Genomic DNA, 23316 nt, shown 5'->3' on the forward strand with positions numbered 1-23316 from the left:
AAATATATAATAGTTAGGCAAAAATACTTAAATTTTTACCGGACAAAAAAATAGTAAATTAATATCATCCCCTGTGAAACTAATAAAGTCAAGGATATATTTATATACAATACAAAGCCCGAGAAGGAAACAAAATATCAAAACAGCATTAGAAGATGAAGTCCACACCTCGCAAAATCCATACATGAATCAACAACATTGGTTTCATTTGATTTACTCAAAATGTTCTTAAAATTGTGGATTCTCAACATATGATGACAAATCTTAAGTATGTGTAAGAAGTAGTTCTGCATTTTCTAATGACGGATTATGATACTTTGATAATTTTTTTTTATAAAGTTTGATAAAATTATTTTTTTAACACATTAATTTTTTCTTTTAAGTCACATCAAATCTTTATTTTATCTATTCCAATCTATTACATGGTGTGTCTCTCGTAATAAACAAAGCACGTATAATTAGAGCAAACACCTAGTGGTGAAGAGATTATTGCAAATTTACTATCTCTGCATATGTTACTACGAATATTTCCTATTTTTGTCAAGCATTTTGCTGAGACCTTTCAGTCTCTCTCTCTTCATGACTTGCTGTTAGGGTCTACCTGCTTTTAACTCTCTGAACTCTCACGATTCCTTGAAGAAAATGAGTTCACACTTATGGATTTTTTTTTTTTTTTATATTTTTCTCGTCCAAGAATTTTTTAACTATTGTAATTCTTTCATGCCTCAAATAGCTAAAAGTTCAAACCATTTCTCAAAAAAAAAAAAAAATCAAGTTTCGTGTCAGTGCTTGTGCAGAGTCCAAATACTGTGCACATGCTCAAGACGCTGATCTGCTTTCATTGGGGGCAGTATAAAGGAAGATTAAAATATTACTTTGGTGCCATAGTGAAAGGATAATTTATTTTCTTTTAAAAAATTTGTCAAAACTTTTTTGGTATTAATATACTTAAGAACTTTTGGTGTTACCTCCCTCCAGTTACATATATATATTGATAAATTGATCTCACTAAGGATGAACTAAATAAGTATCAGTTAGAGATTTTCGCAGCATCACTAAAATATTTTTTTTTTCCATTTGAAATTCAACCGTTTTCATCTTAACCTGATTAACTGTGTAGAACATATGTAGTTAAAAACTACTTCTCAAAAGCTTTGGTCTAACCATTGACTTTTGTAGTTTTTACTGGCAAAAAATAAGTTAGCATTCTTTGTTGGATCATTGGGGCATGCAAGTTTGTAAACGGGGACAATTTAATTCTCAAATATGATTTAGTAGCTAAATTAAAAAAAGAGAGTAAGAATTCATTCCTCAATTTTATTACTAAAAGTTAAATTGGTTTCAAAAAGCACAATTTAGTCTCAAATTAACACTTAAACACAATGATGCAGTGACAAAATTATACTTTCAAAAAAGTGGGGCAAACCATAATATTGAATCCATTGACATGTAGAACTCGCTTACCCGTTTAAAAAAAAACTTGCATTTTTGTATATCGGTTACTTTTTTCCAAACTTCTGCATGAACGTTCAAATTATTGTATGACTGGAAAAGATAAATACTCTGTATTTTTAAATATGAATATGATGAAAATGTTTAATTATCAATTTATCACTTTGAATTTGTTAAAAATTTTCAATTTGTTAGACATTAAAAACTTTATCATAAAAAAAAAAAAACAAGACGAGATAGCCCGCGAGCTCGCACTTATGCAAAGCAGACCAAACTTTTTAGCATGTTCAAAATACAAAACAGACCAATCCAACCCGCATTTTATGAACTAAGTGTATACCAGACCTAAATGGTCAGACAGATATGCAATACCACCCATAACTTTTATACCAAAGGATAAAATCGAGGTAACTAAAAGTTGTTCCCTAAGGCTCTTTTCGCTTGAGAAGATGGATTTATGTGGATTTGTGTAGATGAATATGTGTTTTTTTTAGTGAATTTAGAGGTATAACAAATGGATTTGAAGATGAATTTTGTAAAAGTAAATGAGTGATTTGAGTGATATATTATAGATTAAAAAAGAAGTTATAATAAATAAAGTTTAAAAATGATCAAACTACCCTTTTAATAAAAATAAAATATAATTTTTAAATAAATAAAAAATAATAAATTTTAATAATATTTTTATTTTTATTATTAATTATTATATAAATATATTAATAATAATTATATATATATATATATATATATTAATTATTGTGTTACACATATATATTTTTATAATTATTAATTATTATATACATATATTATTAATAATAACTATTATTAATGACAAACACGTAAATAAGATAAAAAATAAAATATAAAGCGATAAATTAGTAAAATGCAACTTTATTCACTCAAATCCGTTCATCAACGGAAAAATGACGCTTTTATTAAATTTGAAAAATCTTTCATCTCAAATCACCACATTTCACCATAATCAAACATAAATTTAACTAAAAATACATCGCTCCGAATCCGACTAATAATTCAAATCAATCGAGACGAACAGAGCCTAAATATTGTGATGTTCTATTTAATTCAGATATATAAAGAAGACAAAGAAGTAAAATAAAAAATAAAAGGTTTAAAACAAAGTTAATATATTCCCAGAATCACAGAGGGTGAAAGTACTAATGTCAGGACTGACAGGGCATGCGGTTAAAGAAGGAACACATGGTTCAGGGATGGAAGATGTCATTATTTTCATCTAGAAAATTAGAAAAGAAAAAAAATAGATAAAAGAAAACGACTTGAAGATTAAAACATTTGGTATTAGTCCAATTACAGCGGAGAAATAAGATAAAATCATATGGGGAGAACATTTTTTTCTCCAAACTGAATTTAATATAGTGAAGGATGACAACTCTGACATTTGAACAACATTATAGATTTTCCTTCTATCTTCAACCATGTTATGGTTAAAAAAAATAACACTCTCCAATTTTTTCTAAAATAGGGATATAAAGACGTGCCGAGACTCAAATTTCTCTCTTACCAAAGTTTGCATAATTGCTTGCATAAGCAACCGTTCCCCTTAGTGTTTTTAACTGTTTTTGAAGAAAACCTGTGAACCTTTTCGTAGCATTCACGACTTTAGATTCTCTTATTAATAGCTAGAGTGATCTCACTTTCAGCACTTTTAAAAAGTTTAAGCAATCAAATTCGTTTTAACCCCCAATATTAACATCATAAATGATTAAATTTCTACACTTACGAAAATACTAAGAAGCATCACAATTAATTGCTCATGAAAAAAAAAAACTAAAGAAATGATTAAGCAATTATATAATCAAAGAAAGAGCAACGTAAAAAATATTAAAAAAATGACAAATTAGTTAGAACAAGTTGAGATTTTATTTTACTATTACTTCGATGTTAAGAATTTAATGGCCCGACCCGACCCATAAAGGTACAATTTCCTAAGCATGGTCTCACCGCTTAGATCTAATATAAACAGTGAATTTTATTTATAATATTTTCCCAATTCCATGATTTTTTCTTTACCTCTAAATCCAATGGCAACCGTACGATCAAACTCGATCACGGTCTTCTTCGTCGTTTTCATTCTCTTCGCAACCGCACCATCTCCTTCTCAATCCATATCTTTCTCCTCTTACTTCCGTTACCGAGACCTCTTCTCCCTTTCGCATTCCCTTCTCATCGGTGTCGCCAACCTCCGGGCCTCGCGCGGCGATGTTGTTGGCGCCGACCGAGCCAGGGCCATGGCCAACAGCCTCGACCGGGGAACCATCTTCGGCTTCGTCAAACTCCTCTGGACGTGGTCGTGGACGGACTTGTCCTTCACGGACCTCTACGGCGTCGTTTCGGACATGAACGAGTTGCTGAGGGGCTTGACTGAGTTGACTCGTTTGGAATCGGTCGCGGAAAGGTCCGCTTGGATTTCACGAAATTACCAGAGTGTCCTCACCGTCTCAAAGTCGCTCTCCAGCAAGCTCCTCAAAGCGTTTCGCCAGTCGGTACGTAAAACGCCTGTTTTCTTATATTTACATTTTTTAATAATTCTAAAAGTGCTTTTGAGACAAAAATTAAGTTATTTAAGTAATACTTATAGGACATTTGTTATTATAGAAACATTTCAATAGTTTCTAAAATATACTTATTTTTTTAAACCTTTTACAAGTTCAAAATGTATACAAATTTTCTTCTACAAAAACAGAAGCACGTATTTATTTGCTTCCTAATGTCCTTAATATATTAGCGACTTCTGACTTAATAAATTTTGCTTATGTCTTTATTAAAAACTTCTTATTACATAATTATACATATCATTAAAAATTAACTTAGTTTATTATATTTGATTTTTTAAATATCAATATATCAAATTTACTGCAATTTTTAATAACTTTTAAAATTTACTTTTTATTAATAAAAAACACGTATTTATAATATTTAATAAAGTAAACAAAGAAATTAGTGCTGCATACAAATTATAGAATCTTTTATAATTAATTAATTCAATCAATTATTTATTTTACCCTTTTAGTTCATATATAAAAAAAAATGGTATGTTTGAATCCTGATTTATGTTTCTTGTTTTTATTTTAGTTTATATAAAAAAAAAAATGGTCAGTTTCAATCCGAATGTATGCTTGCTAGGTCTGTTCCTTGTTAGCATTAAACAACAATGTCCCACAGTATAAAATAGCTAAGTTTTTCTCTCCAGCAGTGACAAATTGCTACCAAAAAAAGGGGACTAAACTTGTAACTTAAAATGAAGGCTTTTATAGGATCAGAACACAGGAAACAAATTGATTTTTTTGTTTTTTAAGTTTATAACTAAACGTAGATGTATGCTATAATACAACCTTGTTATATGTGGTTATGGCGTTAGTGATGAACTTTAACTTGTGGGGAATGACAGGGAGTGATGAGGGAAATGGGGGAGACGTTTCAGAAAGAGGTGGTGGAAGGAGGATTAATCAGGGATTGTCTAGAATTGGGTAACAATGATTTAAAGGCTTTGCTTCAGCTTGTCAAAGATTTGTTGTTGCAATTCTTTCCTGTTAATGGTAAAGACTCTGATCTATAGCTGGGGATTTGGATCATCAAGAATTTTAAGGATTATGTAACTGCTGAACTTATAAGTGACTAAAATTCAATTTCATTTTTTGCTTTCACTCTGTTTTTCTTAGGATACTAGATTTCAGCAGGAATTAACGCTTAAATTTACTGTTATAACAATGGAATGAGGACATTGTAAATATGAAGTGTTTGTTTGACAGAAGCTTGGTTATGGATTTTATTTGGAACGAGTTAAAAAAAATGTCATAATTTCTCTTACGGTAAAATTTTAATAAGCTCAGAGCAGAATCTGCAGCTTCTTATGCTCCAATTTCCTAATGGTAGAGGAAGTAGAATAAAGCTGTACGGAAGCGAACTCATATTTGTAATACAAACATGTCTCCCAATAGCCCTCTAATGGACTATTGCTTCTTGCACCTCCTTTTGTTTTCATGCACCCTCATAAGATTCATAAATCCTTGTTAAAAAATATTAAATAAACGTAAATATCTTTTTAATTCTTCCTTCACGTAAACTAATCACCAACTTCACCTCCAACTGCAATTCCTTATATGCATGTTTTTAAACACATTTCGAATTATATATTTTGGAAGATATAATCAAATTTAAAAATATCTTTCAAAATATATTTTAAAAACTATATTTGGAATTTTACCTTTCAAAAGATAATTCTAAATTAGAAATATTTTTTAAAATACACAATTTAAAATACCTCATCAAATTTTGTTAGACCTCGTCAATCACCAAATACAGGCGCATATCAAGCAATTTCATCACACAAATCTGATTCCAACTTTCAATTTAAGATGAACAATAGCACCGCCAATAATGACTATGGTTTTTTAACGCAGATGAGTTCACATATGAAGTAGCTTTTGTAATTGGGGCTAGGGTTTAAGTATCACACATTTAACTAACTTAATTTGTCTTCTAGAATTGTACCAATAGTGTGTATATTATTACTTACTTTCTTTTTTTCTTTGAAAATGTTATTACCTGTATATATCTGTTAAAATCATATATCAGAAAGAATAGGAATTAAGATGTTCAAACAAAGAATCGATTTGTTGCAAAATAGTTGTCATAGAGTTATTAATATTAGCTATAGGAGGGATCCTACTATAAGGGGTTAACATTCTAAAATCATAATCACTTAAAGAAACACAACATCATTCACAAGCTGCAAATGGTCAAATTTGGTACCTAATATAATAAATTAACTAAGTTGTCAACTAACGAAAAGAAGGTTCAAGTCTTGTGCCACACTAAACAATTCTAGTTGACTAGTAAGTGGTATCTATACAATTGTTGCTCTTAGTTCTACCTAGTCCATTCCCTCATACCTTACTCTTTCTTCTTTCATTGTAAACCATATGTTTCAACCTCTCACGTAATTCAAACAATTTTTGGTTGAGTGAGGTCACTCAAGTTATTATAAATCTCACATTCAATAATACTAAAATAATAAAAAAAAAATTGTGATACTTTAGTTATGACTTTTTTTATCCCTAAATAAATGTATCTTTCCTTTTATAATAATAATAAAAAAAAGTTGCTGATTATATGAACAACATTCTTAACACATTTTAAGTGATAAAAAATAATAAGATTCACTTGAAGTTTTTAGTTGTAGTTATTTATTCGAAAGATACTTGTTAAAATTCTTAAATCTTAAATGTGAATGGGACTTGTTGAGCTCACACAAAAACAGGTTATACAACTCCACCATACTCACGCAATTATAAATGTTCTAACTAGAAACGTTATTAGAATGATTATATAAAACCATTTAAATTTATTCATTTGTTTATTCTGAAAATTCAAATTTGTTAGTTAATGGCACAGCCAAAATAATTAAAGTTTAGTAGGAAGTAGCATTTATGAATAGATGGCTACTTCCACCGAGGCATGGACCGACCATATCGAGGCATGAACTAATCTTTAATTTTATTTATTTACAAAAACACTTTTAATTGTTAAAGAAATTAACTATAAAATATTTTTGTCATCATTATGATAAACATTTCTTTTTTCATTCAAAATACCACGCTTTCATTTACCTTACCTAATTGAAATGAAAGAAAGATAGTGCCCATCTATGTCTAATTTGCTAATTAATGTTTTGTTGATAAATAATAGTTAAGAAAAAGCAAATTTAAAAGAAAACAGTAGAACTTCTTAATTATTGTGAAGTTATTTTAGACATAGAATAAAAACATTAAATATTTTAAAATTAATATCGTTGAATATTTATCAACAAAATTGAATGATACAATGCATCTACGTTGATAAAATAAATGATTTTTTAAGACTCTCATACTATATAAAAAAAAAAAATCTTAGTAACACATTTCTGAATCATACATAACATAATATTGACAACAAGGTATTTATTTTAATATCTCTGTTACATTTTATTTTGGTAATCGTACTGAAAAATAACTGATTAAAGGATTGTAGAGTCCACTCTCTCAATAATCGTGTAAAAATCCGCTAAAAGTATAAATTTGGGACATTCTCAATGTATGCATAATTCATTATTATATTTTTACTATCTTATTTATTTTGTAACTAACTTAGCACTAAAATATTTGCGTGAACATACCTTCTTTCAAACAACTTGAAAAAGACTATTATTCAATCACCCAGAAAAATATCTTGACTATATATATATATATATATATATATATATATATATATATATATATATATATATATATATATATATATATATATATATATATATAAAGACAAGTTTCAATCTTATAAAGATTGTCTCAATTTTTGTCAATGCATAAATTTTAAAATATAATTATATTGAGTTGAAATATTCTCGATTGGAATATTCAGAGTATTCTTTAATCAATAGACCTCCATATATTGAGTACAAATATTTAAAAGATTAGTACGAAATTGAAATAATTAATGAAGAAATTCTGAGTTTGTGAAAAATTCTTAGAAAACAAATAAAATTAGTTATTGTGAGTAAATAGAGGATAAGGAGTTGGCGTGATGAAGTTGCCCTAAGTGCATAGGATTCATCTGATTTTGTCAACTTTTAGTTTCAAATTCCCTGTTGTTCCTGCCACCTCCAATCTTTAATTTCCCATTCCAAAATTCAAACTTGTTTCGTACTCCACTTTCCAGTTTCTGTGGAGCACTAACCAGAGAAGAAAAAAAAAAGTAAACGCTGTGCCCTAAAACAATACATGCTTCTTGAAAAAAATGTTAGAATTTTTTCATTCCAATTTAACACAAAATTATTCTTCAACACTAAATCTGTAACATACATTTTAAAGTATCTTTAAATATACAGTTTCATGTCTGGAGAATCTCCATATTCTTTTTACTTTAATTAGTTTGGTTTAGACACAAAATTTAAAAGTAAGTAATTACTAGAATTTAATTATCTTGAACTATAGGTAAAGTGGTACAAGGCTAACGTGGCATTGAATTTCACATTAAGTATGGGTGAAGTTAATGCTGATAAAAAGAAATATAGGAATGGTAAAAGGTTTGTTTTTTCTTTTCCTTCTACTAGTATATATAGTTTTTGTGACATTAGAACTGTGATCCACATGTTGTTGTTAATTTGGTAGGTTTTTGTTGAGTGGTGAAGGTGAATATGAATATAGTGGTGATGGTAATTGTGGGTGTGGGTTTGTGGAGTGTGAGTGGAGGTGCACAACAAGTTCCATGCTACTTTATTTTTGGGGACTCATTGGCTGATAGTGGGAACAACAACAACCTTTGGTCATATGCAAAGGCCAATTATCCGCCTTATGGGATCGACTACCCTTCCGGCCCAACTGGAAGGTTTTCCAATGGCAAAACTACTGTTGATGAAATTGGTTAGTTTCTTAGTTTATCCTCCTTTTCTAAAATACAATTACTTCTTTTATATTTTTATTTAATAATAATAATAGTATTTTTTAAGAAAATTTTTAGATTTTATTTCTAATTTAATAATAATATCACATATATATCTTTCAATTAGAAGTCTTGTATTAACTAAAGATAAGATCAATTTATAATATATAAATAAATACAAATGTTATCATATAAGTTACTATTGTAAGATTGAGTTAGAATTAAAGTTTAATTCTTAACATGGTATAAAATTATTAAAATTATACAAATTAGTGAAAATATAATTTATGTACATATGTTTTTATCTTTGTATCATTCAAGTTATTACTATACTTATATATGATTTGAAAAAATGAGCATATTGCCCTTTCAGTCATTTTGTCTGCCTAACCCTCCAATACCACCAAGCACATGATTTTGTTAGGCTGCAGTAAATGTTCAATTAAAGAGTCTAATTTTGGTCTAGTTCTTGGACAAAGAGGCACCCTTAAGAGGCAGAAGGAGGAGACATCAGAAACAAAAAGAATTGATTCAGATAGATATATTTTACAAAAATGTTGATTTATTGACAAAATCAAGAGCTGATGATATATTTGCATGTAAACAGATGAAATGTTGTCTAACTTTCTCGTGAAATTTAACAGCTCAACAATTGGGGTTGAACGGTTACATAGCTCCATTTTCAAGAGCTAGAGACAGAGACATATTTTATGGAGTCAATTATGCTTCTGCAGGTGCCGGAATTAGTGATGAAACGGGGCAGCACCTGGTACTTATTCAGTTCTTCTTTTCTTCATCAATTTGGTGTTTATTTTTGTGTATAATTATTGATTTGTGTTCAACTTTATAGGGAGGCCGAACCAGTTTCAGAGGGCAGGTGCAAAACCACATAAGAACAGTGTCCTATATGTTAAATTTATTGAGAGATGTCAACAGAACTGCGGTTTATCTGAATAGGTGCATTTATTCAATTGGATTTGGTAGTGAAGATTACCTTAACAACTATTTCTTGCCTCAACTATATCGCAGCAGCACTCAATATGCACCAGATCAGTTTGCTGATCTTCTTGTTCAACAATATGCTCAATTCCTCAGGGTTAGTATATGCTTAATTTAGCTTTCACATTTTCAACCATCTTTTCTTAACATTTTCATTAAGATATTAGTTAGGTTCACTTATCAACAAAAACTGATAACTAAGGATCACAAATTCAAAGCTTGATTGTTGTGTATTTGATTCAGGTTCTGTATAACTACGGGGCAAGGAAAATGGTGTTATTTGGGGTTGCTCCGATAGGTTGCAGCCCTTACGCATTGGCCCAAAACAGCCCAGACGGTAGAACATGTGTGGAAAGATTGAATTCCCCAATTCAATTATTCAACAGCAGAGTGAGATCTATGGTTGATCAACTCAACACCCAGTTGCCGAATGCAAGACTCATCTTCATAAACGTTTATGGTATCTTTCAAAACATAATTAGTAACCCATCAAGCTTTGGTAATTATCTTCTGCCCAGAACATTTGGAATTTTGTTGGGACTCAAATTTAGCAGGTAGTTGAAATTGGTGGTGATTTTGTTAAGAAGTGGTGTTGTTGAATTTTCAGGTTTCAGAGTGATAAATGGTGGGTGCTGTAGGGTAGGAAGGAACAGTGGTGTTGTTACATGTGTGCCAATGCAACAACCATGCTCTAACAGAAACGAGGTATTGTATTGGGATGCATACCATCCAAGTGAGGCTGCAAATACTATCGTTGGGAGGAGAGCCTTCAACGCTCCATCTACATCAGATGCTTACCCTGTTGATATCAATACCTTGGTTAGGACCTAATCACATTTTTCTTCTGCCAAAAACCTCTAGTAATTGCAATAACCTCTGCCATTGTTGCTTTCATTCTAATGTGTAATTTTAGGAGACGGATTATATATTTATATTTGTTAATGTTTCATTGAAATTATATTTGAGAAGAACTGATTAAGACAGATCTTTAACTACTCTCATTATAACATAAATATAAGAAGAAAATATCAGACAACAAAATATATTACAGTTTAAGGACCTTCTTCAATCTCTTATTTTAGATATTGAGAGAGGGATGAAGGTGAAAGAAGAAGAGGATTGAAGAACTCTTAGAAAAATTTTACAAATTTACCTTTTAGTTTTTCTGCACCTTTCTGACACTTAACAAAAGGTTAATATTTTTATTTCTTTTAATGAATTTATTATATATTATTTTTATATTTTAAATTAAAAATGTTATTTTATCGATATTGTATAAATGTAGAATAGAAGATGGATGGAGTCTTTATGTATCATCATTCCGTCTAATAACTATTATCTTTCAAAGCTTGTAGTTTAAAAGAGGGATAAAAGAAATTTTTCTAATGGAACCCCTTGATTTTGCTTAATTATACACATTCTCTCGTTGCTCACATTATTATATTTTTTAACCAAACAACTTAAAGGGCCCAGAACCTTGTTTACTATTTATACTCCATCTTAAATACAACAAATAATTTCAAGTTTAACATAAAATAAAATTTTATTCTCACTTGCAAAGAAATTTACTCATACTTAATTTAAAGCTCCGAACACACTCTTCTTTATCACTGTCCAAAAACGATATTGTAGGTTAATCAGTGGCGGCAAACAATAATAACAATCTTACGAGGAACAATAACAAAATAAAATAACACTAATATTTTTAATATAAAATCTCTCAATACAAAAAATAAAAAACCATGGGCATAAGTCAATAAATCAAATTTCACTAAAATTTAATACAAATACAAGAATGTCAAATAAAAAATAAAAATAAATACTTATAGCAAATCAATACATATGCTCTTAAATACGAAAAACAAATAAAAGAGAAACTAGAAAATTAGAGCTGTTGTGCAAAACTAATATCTTTAACTTTAAACCTCCGATTAACGATTCTAATGGCGTAATGAATTTTCCAGCAGTATTTTTCAATTCACGATCCTGATAGCTGTCAAAATTATAGTAATTGTATAGTGAATTTTCTAGCAGTATTTTTTTCTCCCCTAAGACTGCATTTTTCACTATCGAATAAACCTCTATACACTCTTTTGACTTAAAAAATCTCTCCATTTAGATTAAATAATAAGACAAAATAAATTTCTTTAGATTGGACCTTTTAATCACATACTTGAAGCCCAACCCAACAATTAGAATGTTATCTTTATTATCATTTAATTGACACATTGTCATGGTTTGGTTTGGATTAAAAGGACACACTGAGGTTAAATATTTGCGGGTTTATATTACCAACCGTAATTTATTTTAGGCAATATAATTTCAGTGTGAAAATTACAATTTGATAAGATTTGAAAAAAAAAATTGTTGACTTGCTGGCTTAACAAATATAAGTGCACTATCACTTTAAGAATGTTAATGAATCAAAAGCAAAAAGTAAAATTATATGAACGGCCAAAATAGAACACTAAGTTATTGAGATCAAATGCAAAATTTTAAAATTTATTAAGAATAAAAAACAAAAGAAAATATACATATGTGAGTCTTATCCGACCGATGTGTTATTTTGACGAATAACTTATTACTTAACACATGCCAAATGAAAGAAACGAATGTAGAGAAATACTAGAAAAAACTAAAAATACAAACATGACCTTATTTAAAAATACTAAAAAAAAATAAAAAATACGAAATTTTTAACATAACTAAAATACTCATTTCAACACGATAAAAGTGTCCTTCCTGACATTAAAGAAAACTATATTAACATAACTAAAATGTTGTATAAACGTAATAAAAATAAAAATAAAATCTAGAATAACTAGAATGAAGTATCCTCATCATTAATTATTTTTTTTTAGAAAATAACTTTAACTCATTGCTACAAAAGTTATTTACAAGGAAATCAACCTATATATTATAATAATTTACTTTTGATCAATAAGATATCTAAAAATAATCGATACAAACACTAATGGATTATTTTTCTAGTAGTGGAATTTAAAAGTAAAATCAGAATAATCTAATGGATTATTTGGGTATCTAATGGATAATTTGGGTGATAATCAAATAAGTGCAAAACTTGTGTTTGAAATATTTTTAGATAATTTTTATCATTCAAAATAATTCAAAATAATTACATGATAAAATGGACCAATCCGTTTTGATTCAATCTGTCTATGGTCTGTCAAAAACGGGTCGGCCCTGGCTGGCCCATCAAATAGAAATAGACTAATGGTTTGGACCAAACTAATCCGTTAAGTTTTTCTTTTTGTTTTTTAACTTTTTTAATTTTTTTTCAAATTTTCAAAATTTTTTATATACATATAAATTAATATTAAAAACATATTTAATCAAATAAAATATTTTTTTAATTTTTAATTGATTAGTTAATATTTTTAATTAGATAAATTAAAATAATTATTACATTTATATATTAAATTACTCAAATATAACTAATAATCGGTACTTAATTTGTAAGAGTTAATGATTTAAATTATAATACTATTAAATATTTACAAATTTAAAAAATATAATATAAAAAATTAATATTTTTAATTATTTTTATTTTAATTTTTAAAAACAGACACATGAGCTGAGATGGGCTGACGTGTATTTTGGTCCATAAAATTTTCAGGCTAGATAGAACAAAGAAGAACTGACTGATGGATTGAAATATTCAACACAATTTGTTCCTTCTACTGATAAGTTAACTCGTTGGACCATCCAATTTTACCACCTCTACAAATAGATTAACTTACTTATAATAATTAATTATATTTAATTACAATAAATTAATTATTAGTGAAAATGATTTCAAATGATTAAGAAAAAATGAAGATAACTTATAAACATAGTGTAATGCATATTAACATATATAAATTACAATTAGTTGCTCGTGAAAGCAATATCAACAACACTACAATTTCAATGGATTTCTTTTGTTAGAAAAATAAAACTTTCGAGCAAAGGAATATCCAATCTTTATATTTTTTTACAAAATTTAACAAACTATCTTTTTAAATAAAAAAAATACTACTTTATTATTTTATTTTAATTAAAAATAAAAAAATACTTATTTAATTTTATTTGTAGAAAATTTGTAAAAAATTTGTCAATAAATAATTTTCCTTTTCGATCAACTTAACGGGCAACTTTAACCTACTACTACTTTGTTGTTATATTTTTTGATAAACTTAATCAACAACTATTACTTTGTTATTCGTACGATTTGATAGCCGTTAAGATTTTCGTGCAGATAAATACAATTAGTCAGTATGTGACTTACGTACATTTGAGCGATTTTTAATATTTTTGTGGACTTCAAACAAATTTTAATTATTTTTCAATTTTTTTATTTGATCCGATTTTTGATTTTATTTCAAGTTATCTCTTTTGATTTGATTCCTTTTTAGATTTTTTTTTTCTATCCATCACTAAGCTAAATCACTACTTATTTGTGATTTTGTGTAAAGCAAGAAAATTGGAATAAAGATGCTGATATACGTCGAAAACCAACAATCATATAACTAAACAAAAATTTCTCACTATCATTAACAATCACACCTTTATATGATTAGACTTACACTCATTTTGTAAAATTGATTTCAATGATTTAGTTCTTCTAATGTCAAATGCGTCGTAGATATTATTAGCCGAACAGAAGAAAAAGAAGATACGTGGATCCCTATTAGCTGTAAAGTGCAGAGGATTCGTAGCTTAGTAAGACGCAGCAACATTTTGTGTTGACCTGTGGAGCATAGCATGGAGTGCAGACACGGTTAATTAGTATTGCTGCACAACCGACGCAAATGTCAACCACAACTTGCTCCAAGCTGCATAGCTAAGTTGACCAATCATTTTTGGACCTTTTGCTTTTATTACTACTGAGTCTTCAAAAATCTAAGCTTCTGTTATATTAGTCGGTATGAAAGCCAAAAAATCATTGAATTCACACTATCTTAAACATTTATGTTTCGTTGACAATTTCCAAGCCATATCACCCACCATCTCAAACCCATCAATACTCCTCCTGCTTTTCATTCTCCAAACAACTAAATATTAAAATGTTGCGTACGTTATGGCCTTAATATATATTTCCCTAAATTTTACCCTTTTTTTATGGCCAACTAAAATTTATTAAAAACTGAAAAATCATAAATTAGATATTTAGAATAATCAATTTCATGTCGGGTCGATCAATAGTTGAAACGACCAATATATAATGTGTTGAGTTGTGTTCATACAACAATGTTATTTTGACAATTTTTTCTTACAATATGAAATGATATCTTTTAGATAATTTTGAAATATACAGATGAGAAAAAGAAAAAGTGAAAAATCACTTAAGAAATATCACTTCAAATTATAATAAAAAGTTTGTAAAATTTAATTGTTAAAAAATATTTTTCTTAAAATAAACGATCCAAATAAATTTGATATTTTCGATCCAACCTTTTGTTGAAAAAAAGGAAAGAAAATAACTGAGGTTTATTGTCCAATCCAATTAAACCATTTTATATCAATTTAGATTGAGGTTGTTATCGTTAGCTTGACATAGGATTGGGTTGCACTCTAAAAAATCTCCATCAAAGAAAATATAGGCTAGCTTGATTTCACATTTGAGAGATTTCAAGATCGTATTTTCAATTAGATAAAAAAAAGGTAATTGTATAAGGCCTCAAAAATTTATACGGACTACTTTTTCAAAATAATTTTATGGATATAATTATTACAAAAAAAATATTTATTTTAAAAATAAGCTCCAACATGTTTTAAAGATCTTACTTTACCATTTTATATTTATTTTTCCTAACTTTTCTATTACATGTTTGTCTTTTAAGAAATGATTATCCATCGTTTTCTATTCTTCTTTTTATTCTTGATTAATTGATTATAAAAAAGTTTTTTAACACAATACATGTGATAAGTGATAAACCAATTCAAGATCTTAATTGGACATATTATTCATCATCTTACTTAGTCGCATCACTTGTTTAGGTTTGGGTTATTTTGCTTTGTATAAAGGAATTGAATATATTCCCAATTAATTTTTAATTGCTAAATACATACTATAAAGAAATAACTACTGAAATGGATATAAAGTCCAGTTAAATGAAAAACATATCATTTATTGGAAAAGAACATTTTAATCAAACTGTTAATGATGAGAGATAACTCATGTAGTAGAAAATTGTTATATCATTTTCCATATTCGTAAATTGCTTGCAGAATATTATTAATATTAGGTACAATCATGGTGGCCGTTGAAATAAACTTTTGAAAACTAAAATTGATTGAATCATACTTGAGAGTAATTATGGTACAAGATAGACGGAATGAGTTTATAATATTATCTAAACTGGAGAAGAGTGAGTGAGTAATATATTTTGAATGATCATTGTGGATGAATATTTTGAAACGTGGAGTAGATTAGGTACATAGCATGATGAAGCTGTCCGACATTGCATTCATTTCATTTTCTTCTCAACATTTATTTCCAGATCCCAAAATTCAAATGGTTTGGTACTATCTGTTCTCCATTTTTCTGCACAATTCTAACAGCTAGCAGAAGAGAAAGTAAAGTCATGAAGAGTGCCAGAGAAGGTTTATGGATATATATATATATATATATATATATATAAACTATGTTTGGTAATTCCTTAATTATTCTCAATCTTATTTCTATTTAATTTTTAAGGAAGTGACCTAGCTAGATCCACACAGTTCTATAAAAAAATAAAAAAAAGAAAGAAAATGATTGACGTTGATTTGAGATTCAGCTTATCATATATCTTCTGTGAACATTATATCGATCGAACCCAACCAATAACCAAGATACAAGTTTAGACCTTATATTGAATGCCCTTAATTAGGAAAGAGACTCGCTTCATATGAAAGGCCTTCTCTTTCTCTCAAATTACTTTCATGTTATCCAATACAGTACCTACTATAATGCATTCATAATTTGTATCATAAAAATATCATTCATAACGATTTTTTTCCCCTGTAAAGCAATTTTGCAAAAAAGAAAAAAGAAATGGTTATCTTGCAATACCTGAATTCACATCATCACTAAAAAAATGTAATTAATTGGACATCAAAGGGAAGAGAAAAAGATAATGGAGGGGTACAGTGATAAAGCCGGGATTGTCGTCATTGAAATTCACATTATATCCGCGTGAATTTAATGCTCATAACAATAATATCCCAACTGTAAAAGACTACAAGGTTGGTCCTTTCTCTTCCATCTCCTGCTATAAATAGTTTTGTTCATTACAAGTTCATCACCCACTCATTATCCCAAAGCACATAGTTCATAATTTGTAGCTTCATATTTCCAGCGACAATGGCATCTGGGAAGAACATTATGAATATAGGGTTAGTGATAGTGGTTCTGGTTTTATGGGGTAATGGGGTTGGATTTGCGCAACAAGTACCTTGCTACTTTATTTTTGGTGACTCTTTGGTGGATAATGGGAACAACAACCAGCTCAACTCATTGGCCAAAGCTAATTACCTTCCCTATGGAATTGACTTCGCTGCTGGCCCAACTGGAAGGTTTTCCAATGGCAAAACTACTGTTGATGTTGTCGGTGAGTTTCTTAACATCTCCAAAATAATAATTTTCTCAACTTCAGACATTTTTTAAACTTGCATGCTACTTGAGCAGAATATGAGATACTGTTACTATAATCTTCACTTCATCCAACTTAAGATTTTACGTTTATTCACCGCTTTTCTAGCATGCAAATAATGTTTTTCAGTTTATGTTGTTTTCCAGTTTTTCATCTAATCAGTGAAGACAGATACATATATATATATATATATATATATATATATATATATATATATATATATATATATATATAACTTCAATTCAACTTTATATAAATATGTTTGCGTTTCTAATCGACCATAGATTACCTTTAATGAGAAATTGACGACAATTATACGATGCATTGATGCTAAATTTAGGCAGAAAAAAAATTCCCTTTACAGTATATTAATTTCACCTTCTAATTAAAGAACGTCTTTAGGACACATACCATCTTTGTCAGACATCACCAGCAAATGAAAATACAGAACTAATCAAAAAAGTAGCACACAGAAATCACAAAACAAAAACAAGAAATTGGTGAGTAAAATTTGTGGTATTTCTTTTACATTCCAAAACCCTTTTTTAACTTTTGTTTCTTACAACGTTATTTATTTTCATTTTTCATTACAAGTTTAATTATTCTTGTGCCTAACAATTAAACTCCTTTATTACTATGTTTTTCATTGATAGTAAAATTAGAGTTAACACCAATATTTACATGGTCCAAGCTTAGAGTTAAAGTTAATATAATAAGATGAGTTTTGTTTTTTTTTACCAGCAACTAAAATTTTGACTTTTAGTAAAGTTTTTCAAACTGTGCATATGTTTCAACTCCTCTCTGACTTTAGTTATCTGTCTACCCCTCAAATATGAAGCACATGGGTATGTTTGGCTGCATTGAATTTGCAATTTAAGACAGTCCGGTTCTTGTGTTGTCCTTCAATTAAGACCTAAGTGGTGGTCGAAGAGGAAAGTAAAGAGGGAAACAGCAACAGCTAGAAAAATTAACCAGAAATTCTGGTATAGTAATACTAAAAAGAAAAAGATGGTGATATGAAACATTTTAGCGTTGTCTAACTTTCTCTTGAAATTTAACAGCTCAGCTTTTGGGGTTCAACAATTACATAAGTCCCTATGCAACAGCAAGAGGTAGAGACATACTTAGGGGAGTGAATTATGCTTCTGCAGCTGCCGGCATTAGAGAGGAAACTGGACAGCAATTGGTGCTTATTTATTCATTTATTTTGGCCCATAACTTTTTCTTTCATTAATTTCGCAATTTCCTATAATTGTTCATTCGTTTTCTACTGTAGGGTGGTCGTATCAGTTTTAGGGGGCAGGTACAGAATTACCAAAGAACGGTGACCCAGATTGTAAATTTACTGGGAGATGAAAACACAGCTGCAAATTACCTAAGCAAGTGCATCTACTCAATTGGATTGGGTAGCAATGATTACCTCAACAACTATTTCATGCCCTTAGTCTATTCCAGCAGTAGACAGTTCACACCCCAGCAGTACGCTAATGTTCTTATTCAGGCATATGCTCAACAACTCAGGGTTAGTATCTGCTTCTTCTCACCAACATAAACAAATTTGAACAAAATGAAATAAGTTTAAAAACAAAGTTGTTTTGTGGTTGTGATTGATTCAGATCTTGTACAACAATGGCGCAAGGAAATTGGCGCTGTTTGGGGTTGGTCAAATAGGTTGCAGCCCCAATGCATTGGCCCAGAACAGCCCAGATGGTAGAACATGTGTGGCGAGAATCAATTCTGCAAACCAATTATTCAACAACGGATTGAGATCTCTTGTTGATAATTTCAACAACCAGTTTCCGGATGCGAAAGCCACCTATGTAAACGTTTATGGAATCTTTCAAGATATCATAAACAACCCATCTTCCTTTGGTAATTGTTTTCTGTTATGCCTAAAAACATATGCTATTTTTTTTAGAATGAAATTTACGGTGATGTGGTGTTTAATTTTCAGGATTCAGAGTTACAAATGCTGGGTGCTGTGGGGTAGGAAGGAACAATGGTCAAATTACATGTTTGCCCTTTCAACCCCCATGCAGGAACAGGAAGGAATACCTGTTTTGGGATGCATTTCATCCAACAGAGTCTGCAAATGCTATCATTGCAAATAGAGCTTACAATGCTCAATCTGCATCAGATGCTTACCCTGTTGACATCAATCGCTTGGCTCAGATATAAGGAGTTTCTACAGTAATGACATAAGCTGTTACTGTTATTCTAATGTTTGTGTGCCCGTAAAATTAATCTCTGTAGTATTTGTGTCTTTTATGTTTCTGGTAACAAGTCCAAGTGTAATTTGCCATAAAAATTTTGGTTAAGGTTTTCTTATTGTAGTGAGTGCTACTTATTACGGTTGTATTTTCATCCAAAATGAATAAAATGACAAGAAATTATTTGCTTTCACACGTTCTTAAAAATAAATGAATATGACGAGTCTACTTATGAGGACATGTAACACTAGTTTTGAAAGTGAAAGAATGAAGACCAATAAGATCGTTTGTAATATGAGTCAACTCGACTCACCATGGATTCAGTCGGGTTGGATTGAAAAAAATTCAGCTTAAAAGTGGGTTGAACTCAACTCGGCAGCTCACTTAACCCACTGGTTAAATGAATTCGAATCGGGTTGAAGTTCTGTTGACCCACTTAACCAACCAATATTTTTTTACAATTATTTTTTAAATTTTTTTAATAATTATTTATTACTCCTAATTATGTAAGTTCACACTTTCATATTTTTAAATGTTAGAATATTGCTCAATAATATTTGAATAATTTGAAGTTTTCATTAATTTGATTGTCAAGTTATATAGGCTGATAATTTAATCTTTAACTATAATCTTTATAATAACTTACACAAGCAACCCTTTTATAAACACATTTTTAAAAATTAGCATGACAAAAATGTGTAATTTTTTTATTTATATTTTGTTGAATAGCATGACAGAAAATGTGTAATATTAGTCATATTTTCTTGGACTATTGGACTATATGGACACTTTTTTGAAAACAATTCACCATATAATAAGCATGATGAAGATATTGGTTCTTGATTTTATTGTGATTGTCATCTCATGGGTTGCTTAAAAAATTATTTAAATAGTTAAATACTTAAAAATAAATAAATATTTTTTATGTGGGTTGGTGAGCTCGTCCACTTAACCCACCAATCCGTGATGGGTTGAACCGGATTACAAAATTTTTGGTTCACCATAAAATGAGATGGGTTGGGTTCACTTATTTTCAATCCTGCTCGTGGTAAACCAACCTGTATAAACCGGATTAGCTACTTTGACATGTCTATTCACAATATAAAGTTATCCGATTAATGGAGTGTTCGAATGACTTTGAAGTATTATTTTAAATGTATTTATTTTTTGTGCCTTGTTGTCACGTTTGTATGTGAGTACCATATCTTTGAAAGTTAACTAATATAACTTGTTGTTAGGTGCCATGGATACTTTTTTTTTTATATACTTTTATATATATATATATATATATATATATATATATATATATATATATATATATATATATATATATATATAGCTTTGTTTGTGAGATTGAAAAAGATGCTCCAAAATGAATTTTCTTTCTTCTTAGCTTGACCGATAAATTTATTCTAATACATCTAATAATCTCATTATTTAAGAGTTAAAATTAATAATACTTATAAATATATTTTCTCTCTATCAATGTATTTTTAAAAAATTAAATTACGATGAAATAATGAACTTAAAAACAGACAATTAGTTCCTTATTTGTATTATTTTTAGTAAACCTTTAATATTTTGGATCTTAAATGACCTATATTATTGTTAATATTGATTGTTTAGATACTGTGATTAATGTAAGATGATTATTATTATTTAATTGATGATTAAATTGACATCTTTTATGTTTGTGGCTATACTAATGTACAAAAGTAGTTTGCAATTAGTTAGCCTAAATTATTTTGGTTTGCGAGGTTACACCTTCTCAAGGCATAACAGCACAAAAACATACTATTTATAACCTAAACTAAATCTCTTCATGTAATTAGTATTTCAAAAAACTTAGAGCCCAAGACCTAGATTTCCTTCAAAAGTAAAAATACCTAGCCCATCTTTCCACATGTCTGAAAAAAAAAATGATAACTTCAGTGAGTGGTTCATAATGGTCTAGATCCACTTTTTAAATATTAAAGTTCCACATAAGTTTATTTAATTCATTTTTAAACTAATACAAATTTTAAATAAAACCAAAACTAGCATTTTTTTATTTGGGTTGGATTGATTTTTAATATTTTTATTCAAAACAATTGAATATTTTTTTAGAAGCTGTAAAATTGTTATTAAATAAAGATATACACTGTGAATTATTTTTATAATTATTATCATATTTACAATTTAAGTTTTTTTTATATTTATAAATAAAGTATATAATTTATTATTAAAAAACTACAATATAAATTTTCTATTATATTTTAATAATTATAAATATATTATAATTAAAATATATTCTCAAAAACACACTTATTTATATATAAATGTAGTCATAATTGTAATTACAATGACTTAATTGACTCCCATGTTGTGGTTAGAATGACAAACACAAACACTTAGTAAAGCTTTTTGTTTATTGAAATAATGAATTCTTTATTTAAAATTGGAAAAGAAAAGTTGCATATTCATATATGATTTTTTTTTAAAAAAAAAAGAAAGATAAATTATACATTATGTGACGACTTTTTTTCATTAAAAGAAAAGTTGTACTTGTAAATTTTTAAAAACTTATTGTATTTTGGTAAACGGAAAGAAAAAAGAAATAACACCAAATTGATGAAAAACCCCTATGATTCTAGCATGGATATCAAAGTCGCTGTCAGTATTTTTTGCTGAATTAAGTCTTTGATCTGCTTTGGCATTCCAGTATTGGCGGAGAACAATATCCAAATTTACATAATTAATTATGTTATGATATAATCTAATATGCAGTTTGACATGCAAAATAGGTATATATTTAATTATATTGAAGATAATTTATTTTATGTCAGAATTTTTTAATTCTGATTATTTTTAAATGTAATGAATAAGAATAATAATATGTTAATAAAAAATTAATGTTGTAATAAAATATTTAATTCGACCTTTTATAATTTAAACAACTTCAATTTTTACTTTATTTTATTTTGTTACTTTTTCTACTTTTCATTACTCAATCCAAATACATTTGAAGTAAATGGAGGCATAGTTTGAATGGATTTTCTTTAAAACACTTTTAAGGGAAAATAATAAAAAACTAAATATTTCTTTTATAAACTAAAATTAATCTATATTTTCGTATGAGTTTCTATAAAATTTTATTTTTAATTAAGGTTATAAACTAATTTTAAACTACAATTTTGATTTCGATCTCAGAATAGAATTTACTTTATAATTTACCCAAACAGACTTATATTGAAAAGAGATAAAGTACTTTATTAGGAAATAAAAGAGATATAGTTAGTTTTTCAAGACAAAAGAATAAAATTAATTAATTAATTATTTTAATAATATACAAATAATAGAAAAACTACTATAAAAGGCATTTTTACACTACAATATAAATTATTTATTTAGGTTTAATTATGTTTTGGATTCCTGATAAATTTGAAAATTTTTAAGGAGTCTTTATTAAATTTTTGACTTAAATAGTCATTTGGTCCTAGTTTTGGTCGACTTTTTTCACTTTGGTCCTACTTTTTAAATTGTTTTCAATTTGGTCCTACTTTTCGTTATACTTTTTCAAT

The 23316-nt window shown here is 28.4% G+C and overlaps 3 protein-coding genes across 3 annotated transcripts; all 3 read left to right on the forward strand.

The window, feature by feature from the left end:
- Nucleotides 1–3453: 3453 nt before the first annotated feature.
- Nucleotides 3454–5135, forward strand: LOC114187365 (adenine phosphoribosyltransferase). The gene is made up of 2 exons (XM_028075606.2): nucleotides 3454–3974; nucleotides 4880–5135. Exons 1-2 carry the CDS (start codon nucleotides 3486–3488, stop codon nucleotides 5045–5047), a joined length of 657 nt encoding a protein of 218 aa, XP_027931407.1. The 5' UTR covers nucleotides 3454–3485; the 3' UTR covers nucleotides 5048–5135.
- Nucleotides 5136–8596: 3461 nt separating this feature from the next.
- LOC114189175 (GDSL esterase/lipase At5g45670-like) lies at nucleotides 8597–10892 on the forward strand. Its single transcript, XM_028077879.2, has 5 exons — nucleotides 8597–8891; nucleotides 9555–9679; nucleotides 9761–10006; nucleotides 10153–10408; nucleotides 10517–10892. Exons 1-5 carry the CDS (start codon nucleotides 8666–8668, stop codon nucleotides 10738–10740), a joined length of 1077 nt encoding a protein of 358 aa, XP_027933680.1. The 5' UTR covers nucleotides 8597–8665; the 3' UTR covers nucleotides 10741–10892.
- A 6300-nt stretch (nucleotides 10893–17192) lies between these two features.
- LOC114189173 (GDSL esterase/lipase At1g29670-like) lies at nucleotides 17193–19949 on the forward strand. The gene is made up of 5 exons (XM_028077877.2): nucleotides 17193–17504; nucleotides 18608–18732; nucleotides 18823–19068; nucleotides 19163–19418; nucleotides 19501–19949. The coding sequence occupies exons 1-5, from the start codon at nucleotides 17258–17260 to the stop codon at nucleotides 19722–19724; spliced, it is 1098 nt and encodes a 365-aa protein (XP_027933678.1). The 5' UTR covers nucleotides 17193–17257; the 3' UTR covers nucleotides 19725–19949.
- Nucleotides 19950–23316: the final 3367 nt, after the last annotated feature.

This window comes from Vigna unguiculata, chromosome 6 (genome assembly GCF_037176805.1).
Source record: "Vigna unguiculata cultivar grain cowpea cultivar isolate G323 ecotype 2 chromosome 6, ASM3717680v1, whole genome shotgun sequence".
Lineage (NCBI taxonomy): Eukaryota > Viridiplantae > Streptophyta > Magnoliopsida > Fabales > Fabaceae > Vigna > Vigna unguiculata.

Excerpts from the sequence above, each read along its gene's own strand:
- LOC114187365 (XM_028075606.2), top strand. The coding sequence starts at position 3,486 with ATGATTTTTTCTTTACCTCTAAATCCAATGGCAACCGTACGATCAAAC. Across the intron at positions 3,975-4,879 it reads TCAAAGCGTTTCGCCAGTCG|GGAGTGATGAGGGAAATGGG; the intron begins GTACGTAAAACG and ends GGGGAATGACAG.
- LOC114189175 (XM_028077879.2), top strand. The coding sequence starts at position 8,666 with ATGAATATAGTGGTGATGGTAATTGTGGGTGTGGGTTTGTGGAGTGTG. Across the intron at positions 9,680-9,760 it reads ATGAAACGGGGCAGCACCTG|GGAGGCCGAACCAGTTTCAG; the intron begins GTACTTATTCAG and ends TCAACTTTATAG. Across the intron at positions 10,007-10,152 it reads AATATGCTCAATTCCTCAGG|GTTCTGTATAACTACGGGGC; the intron begins GTTAGTATATGC and ends TATTTGATTCAG.
- LOC114189173 (XM_028077877.2), top strand. The coding sequence starts at position 17,258 with ATGGCATCTGGGAAGAACATTATGAATATAGGGTTAGTGATAGTGGTT. Across the intron at positions 19,069-19,162 it reads CATATGCTCAACAACTCAGG|ATCTTGTACAACAATGGCGC; the intron begins GTTAGTATCTGC and ends TGATTGATTCAG. Across the intron at positions 19,419-19,500 it reads AAACAACCCATCTTCCTTTG|GATTCAGAGTTACAAATGCT; the intron begins GTAATTGTTTTC and ends TTTAATTTTCAG.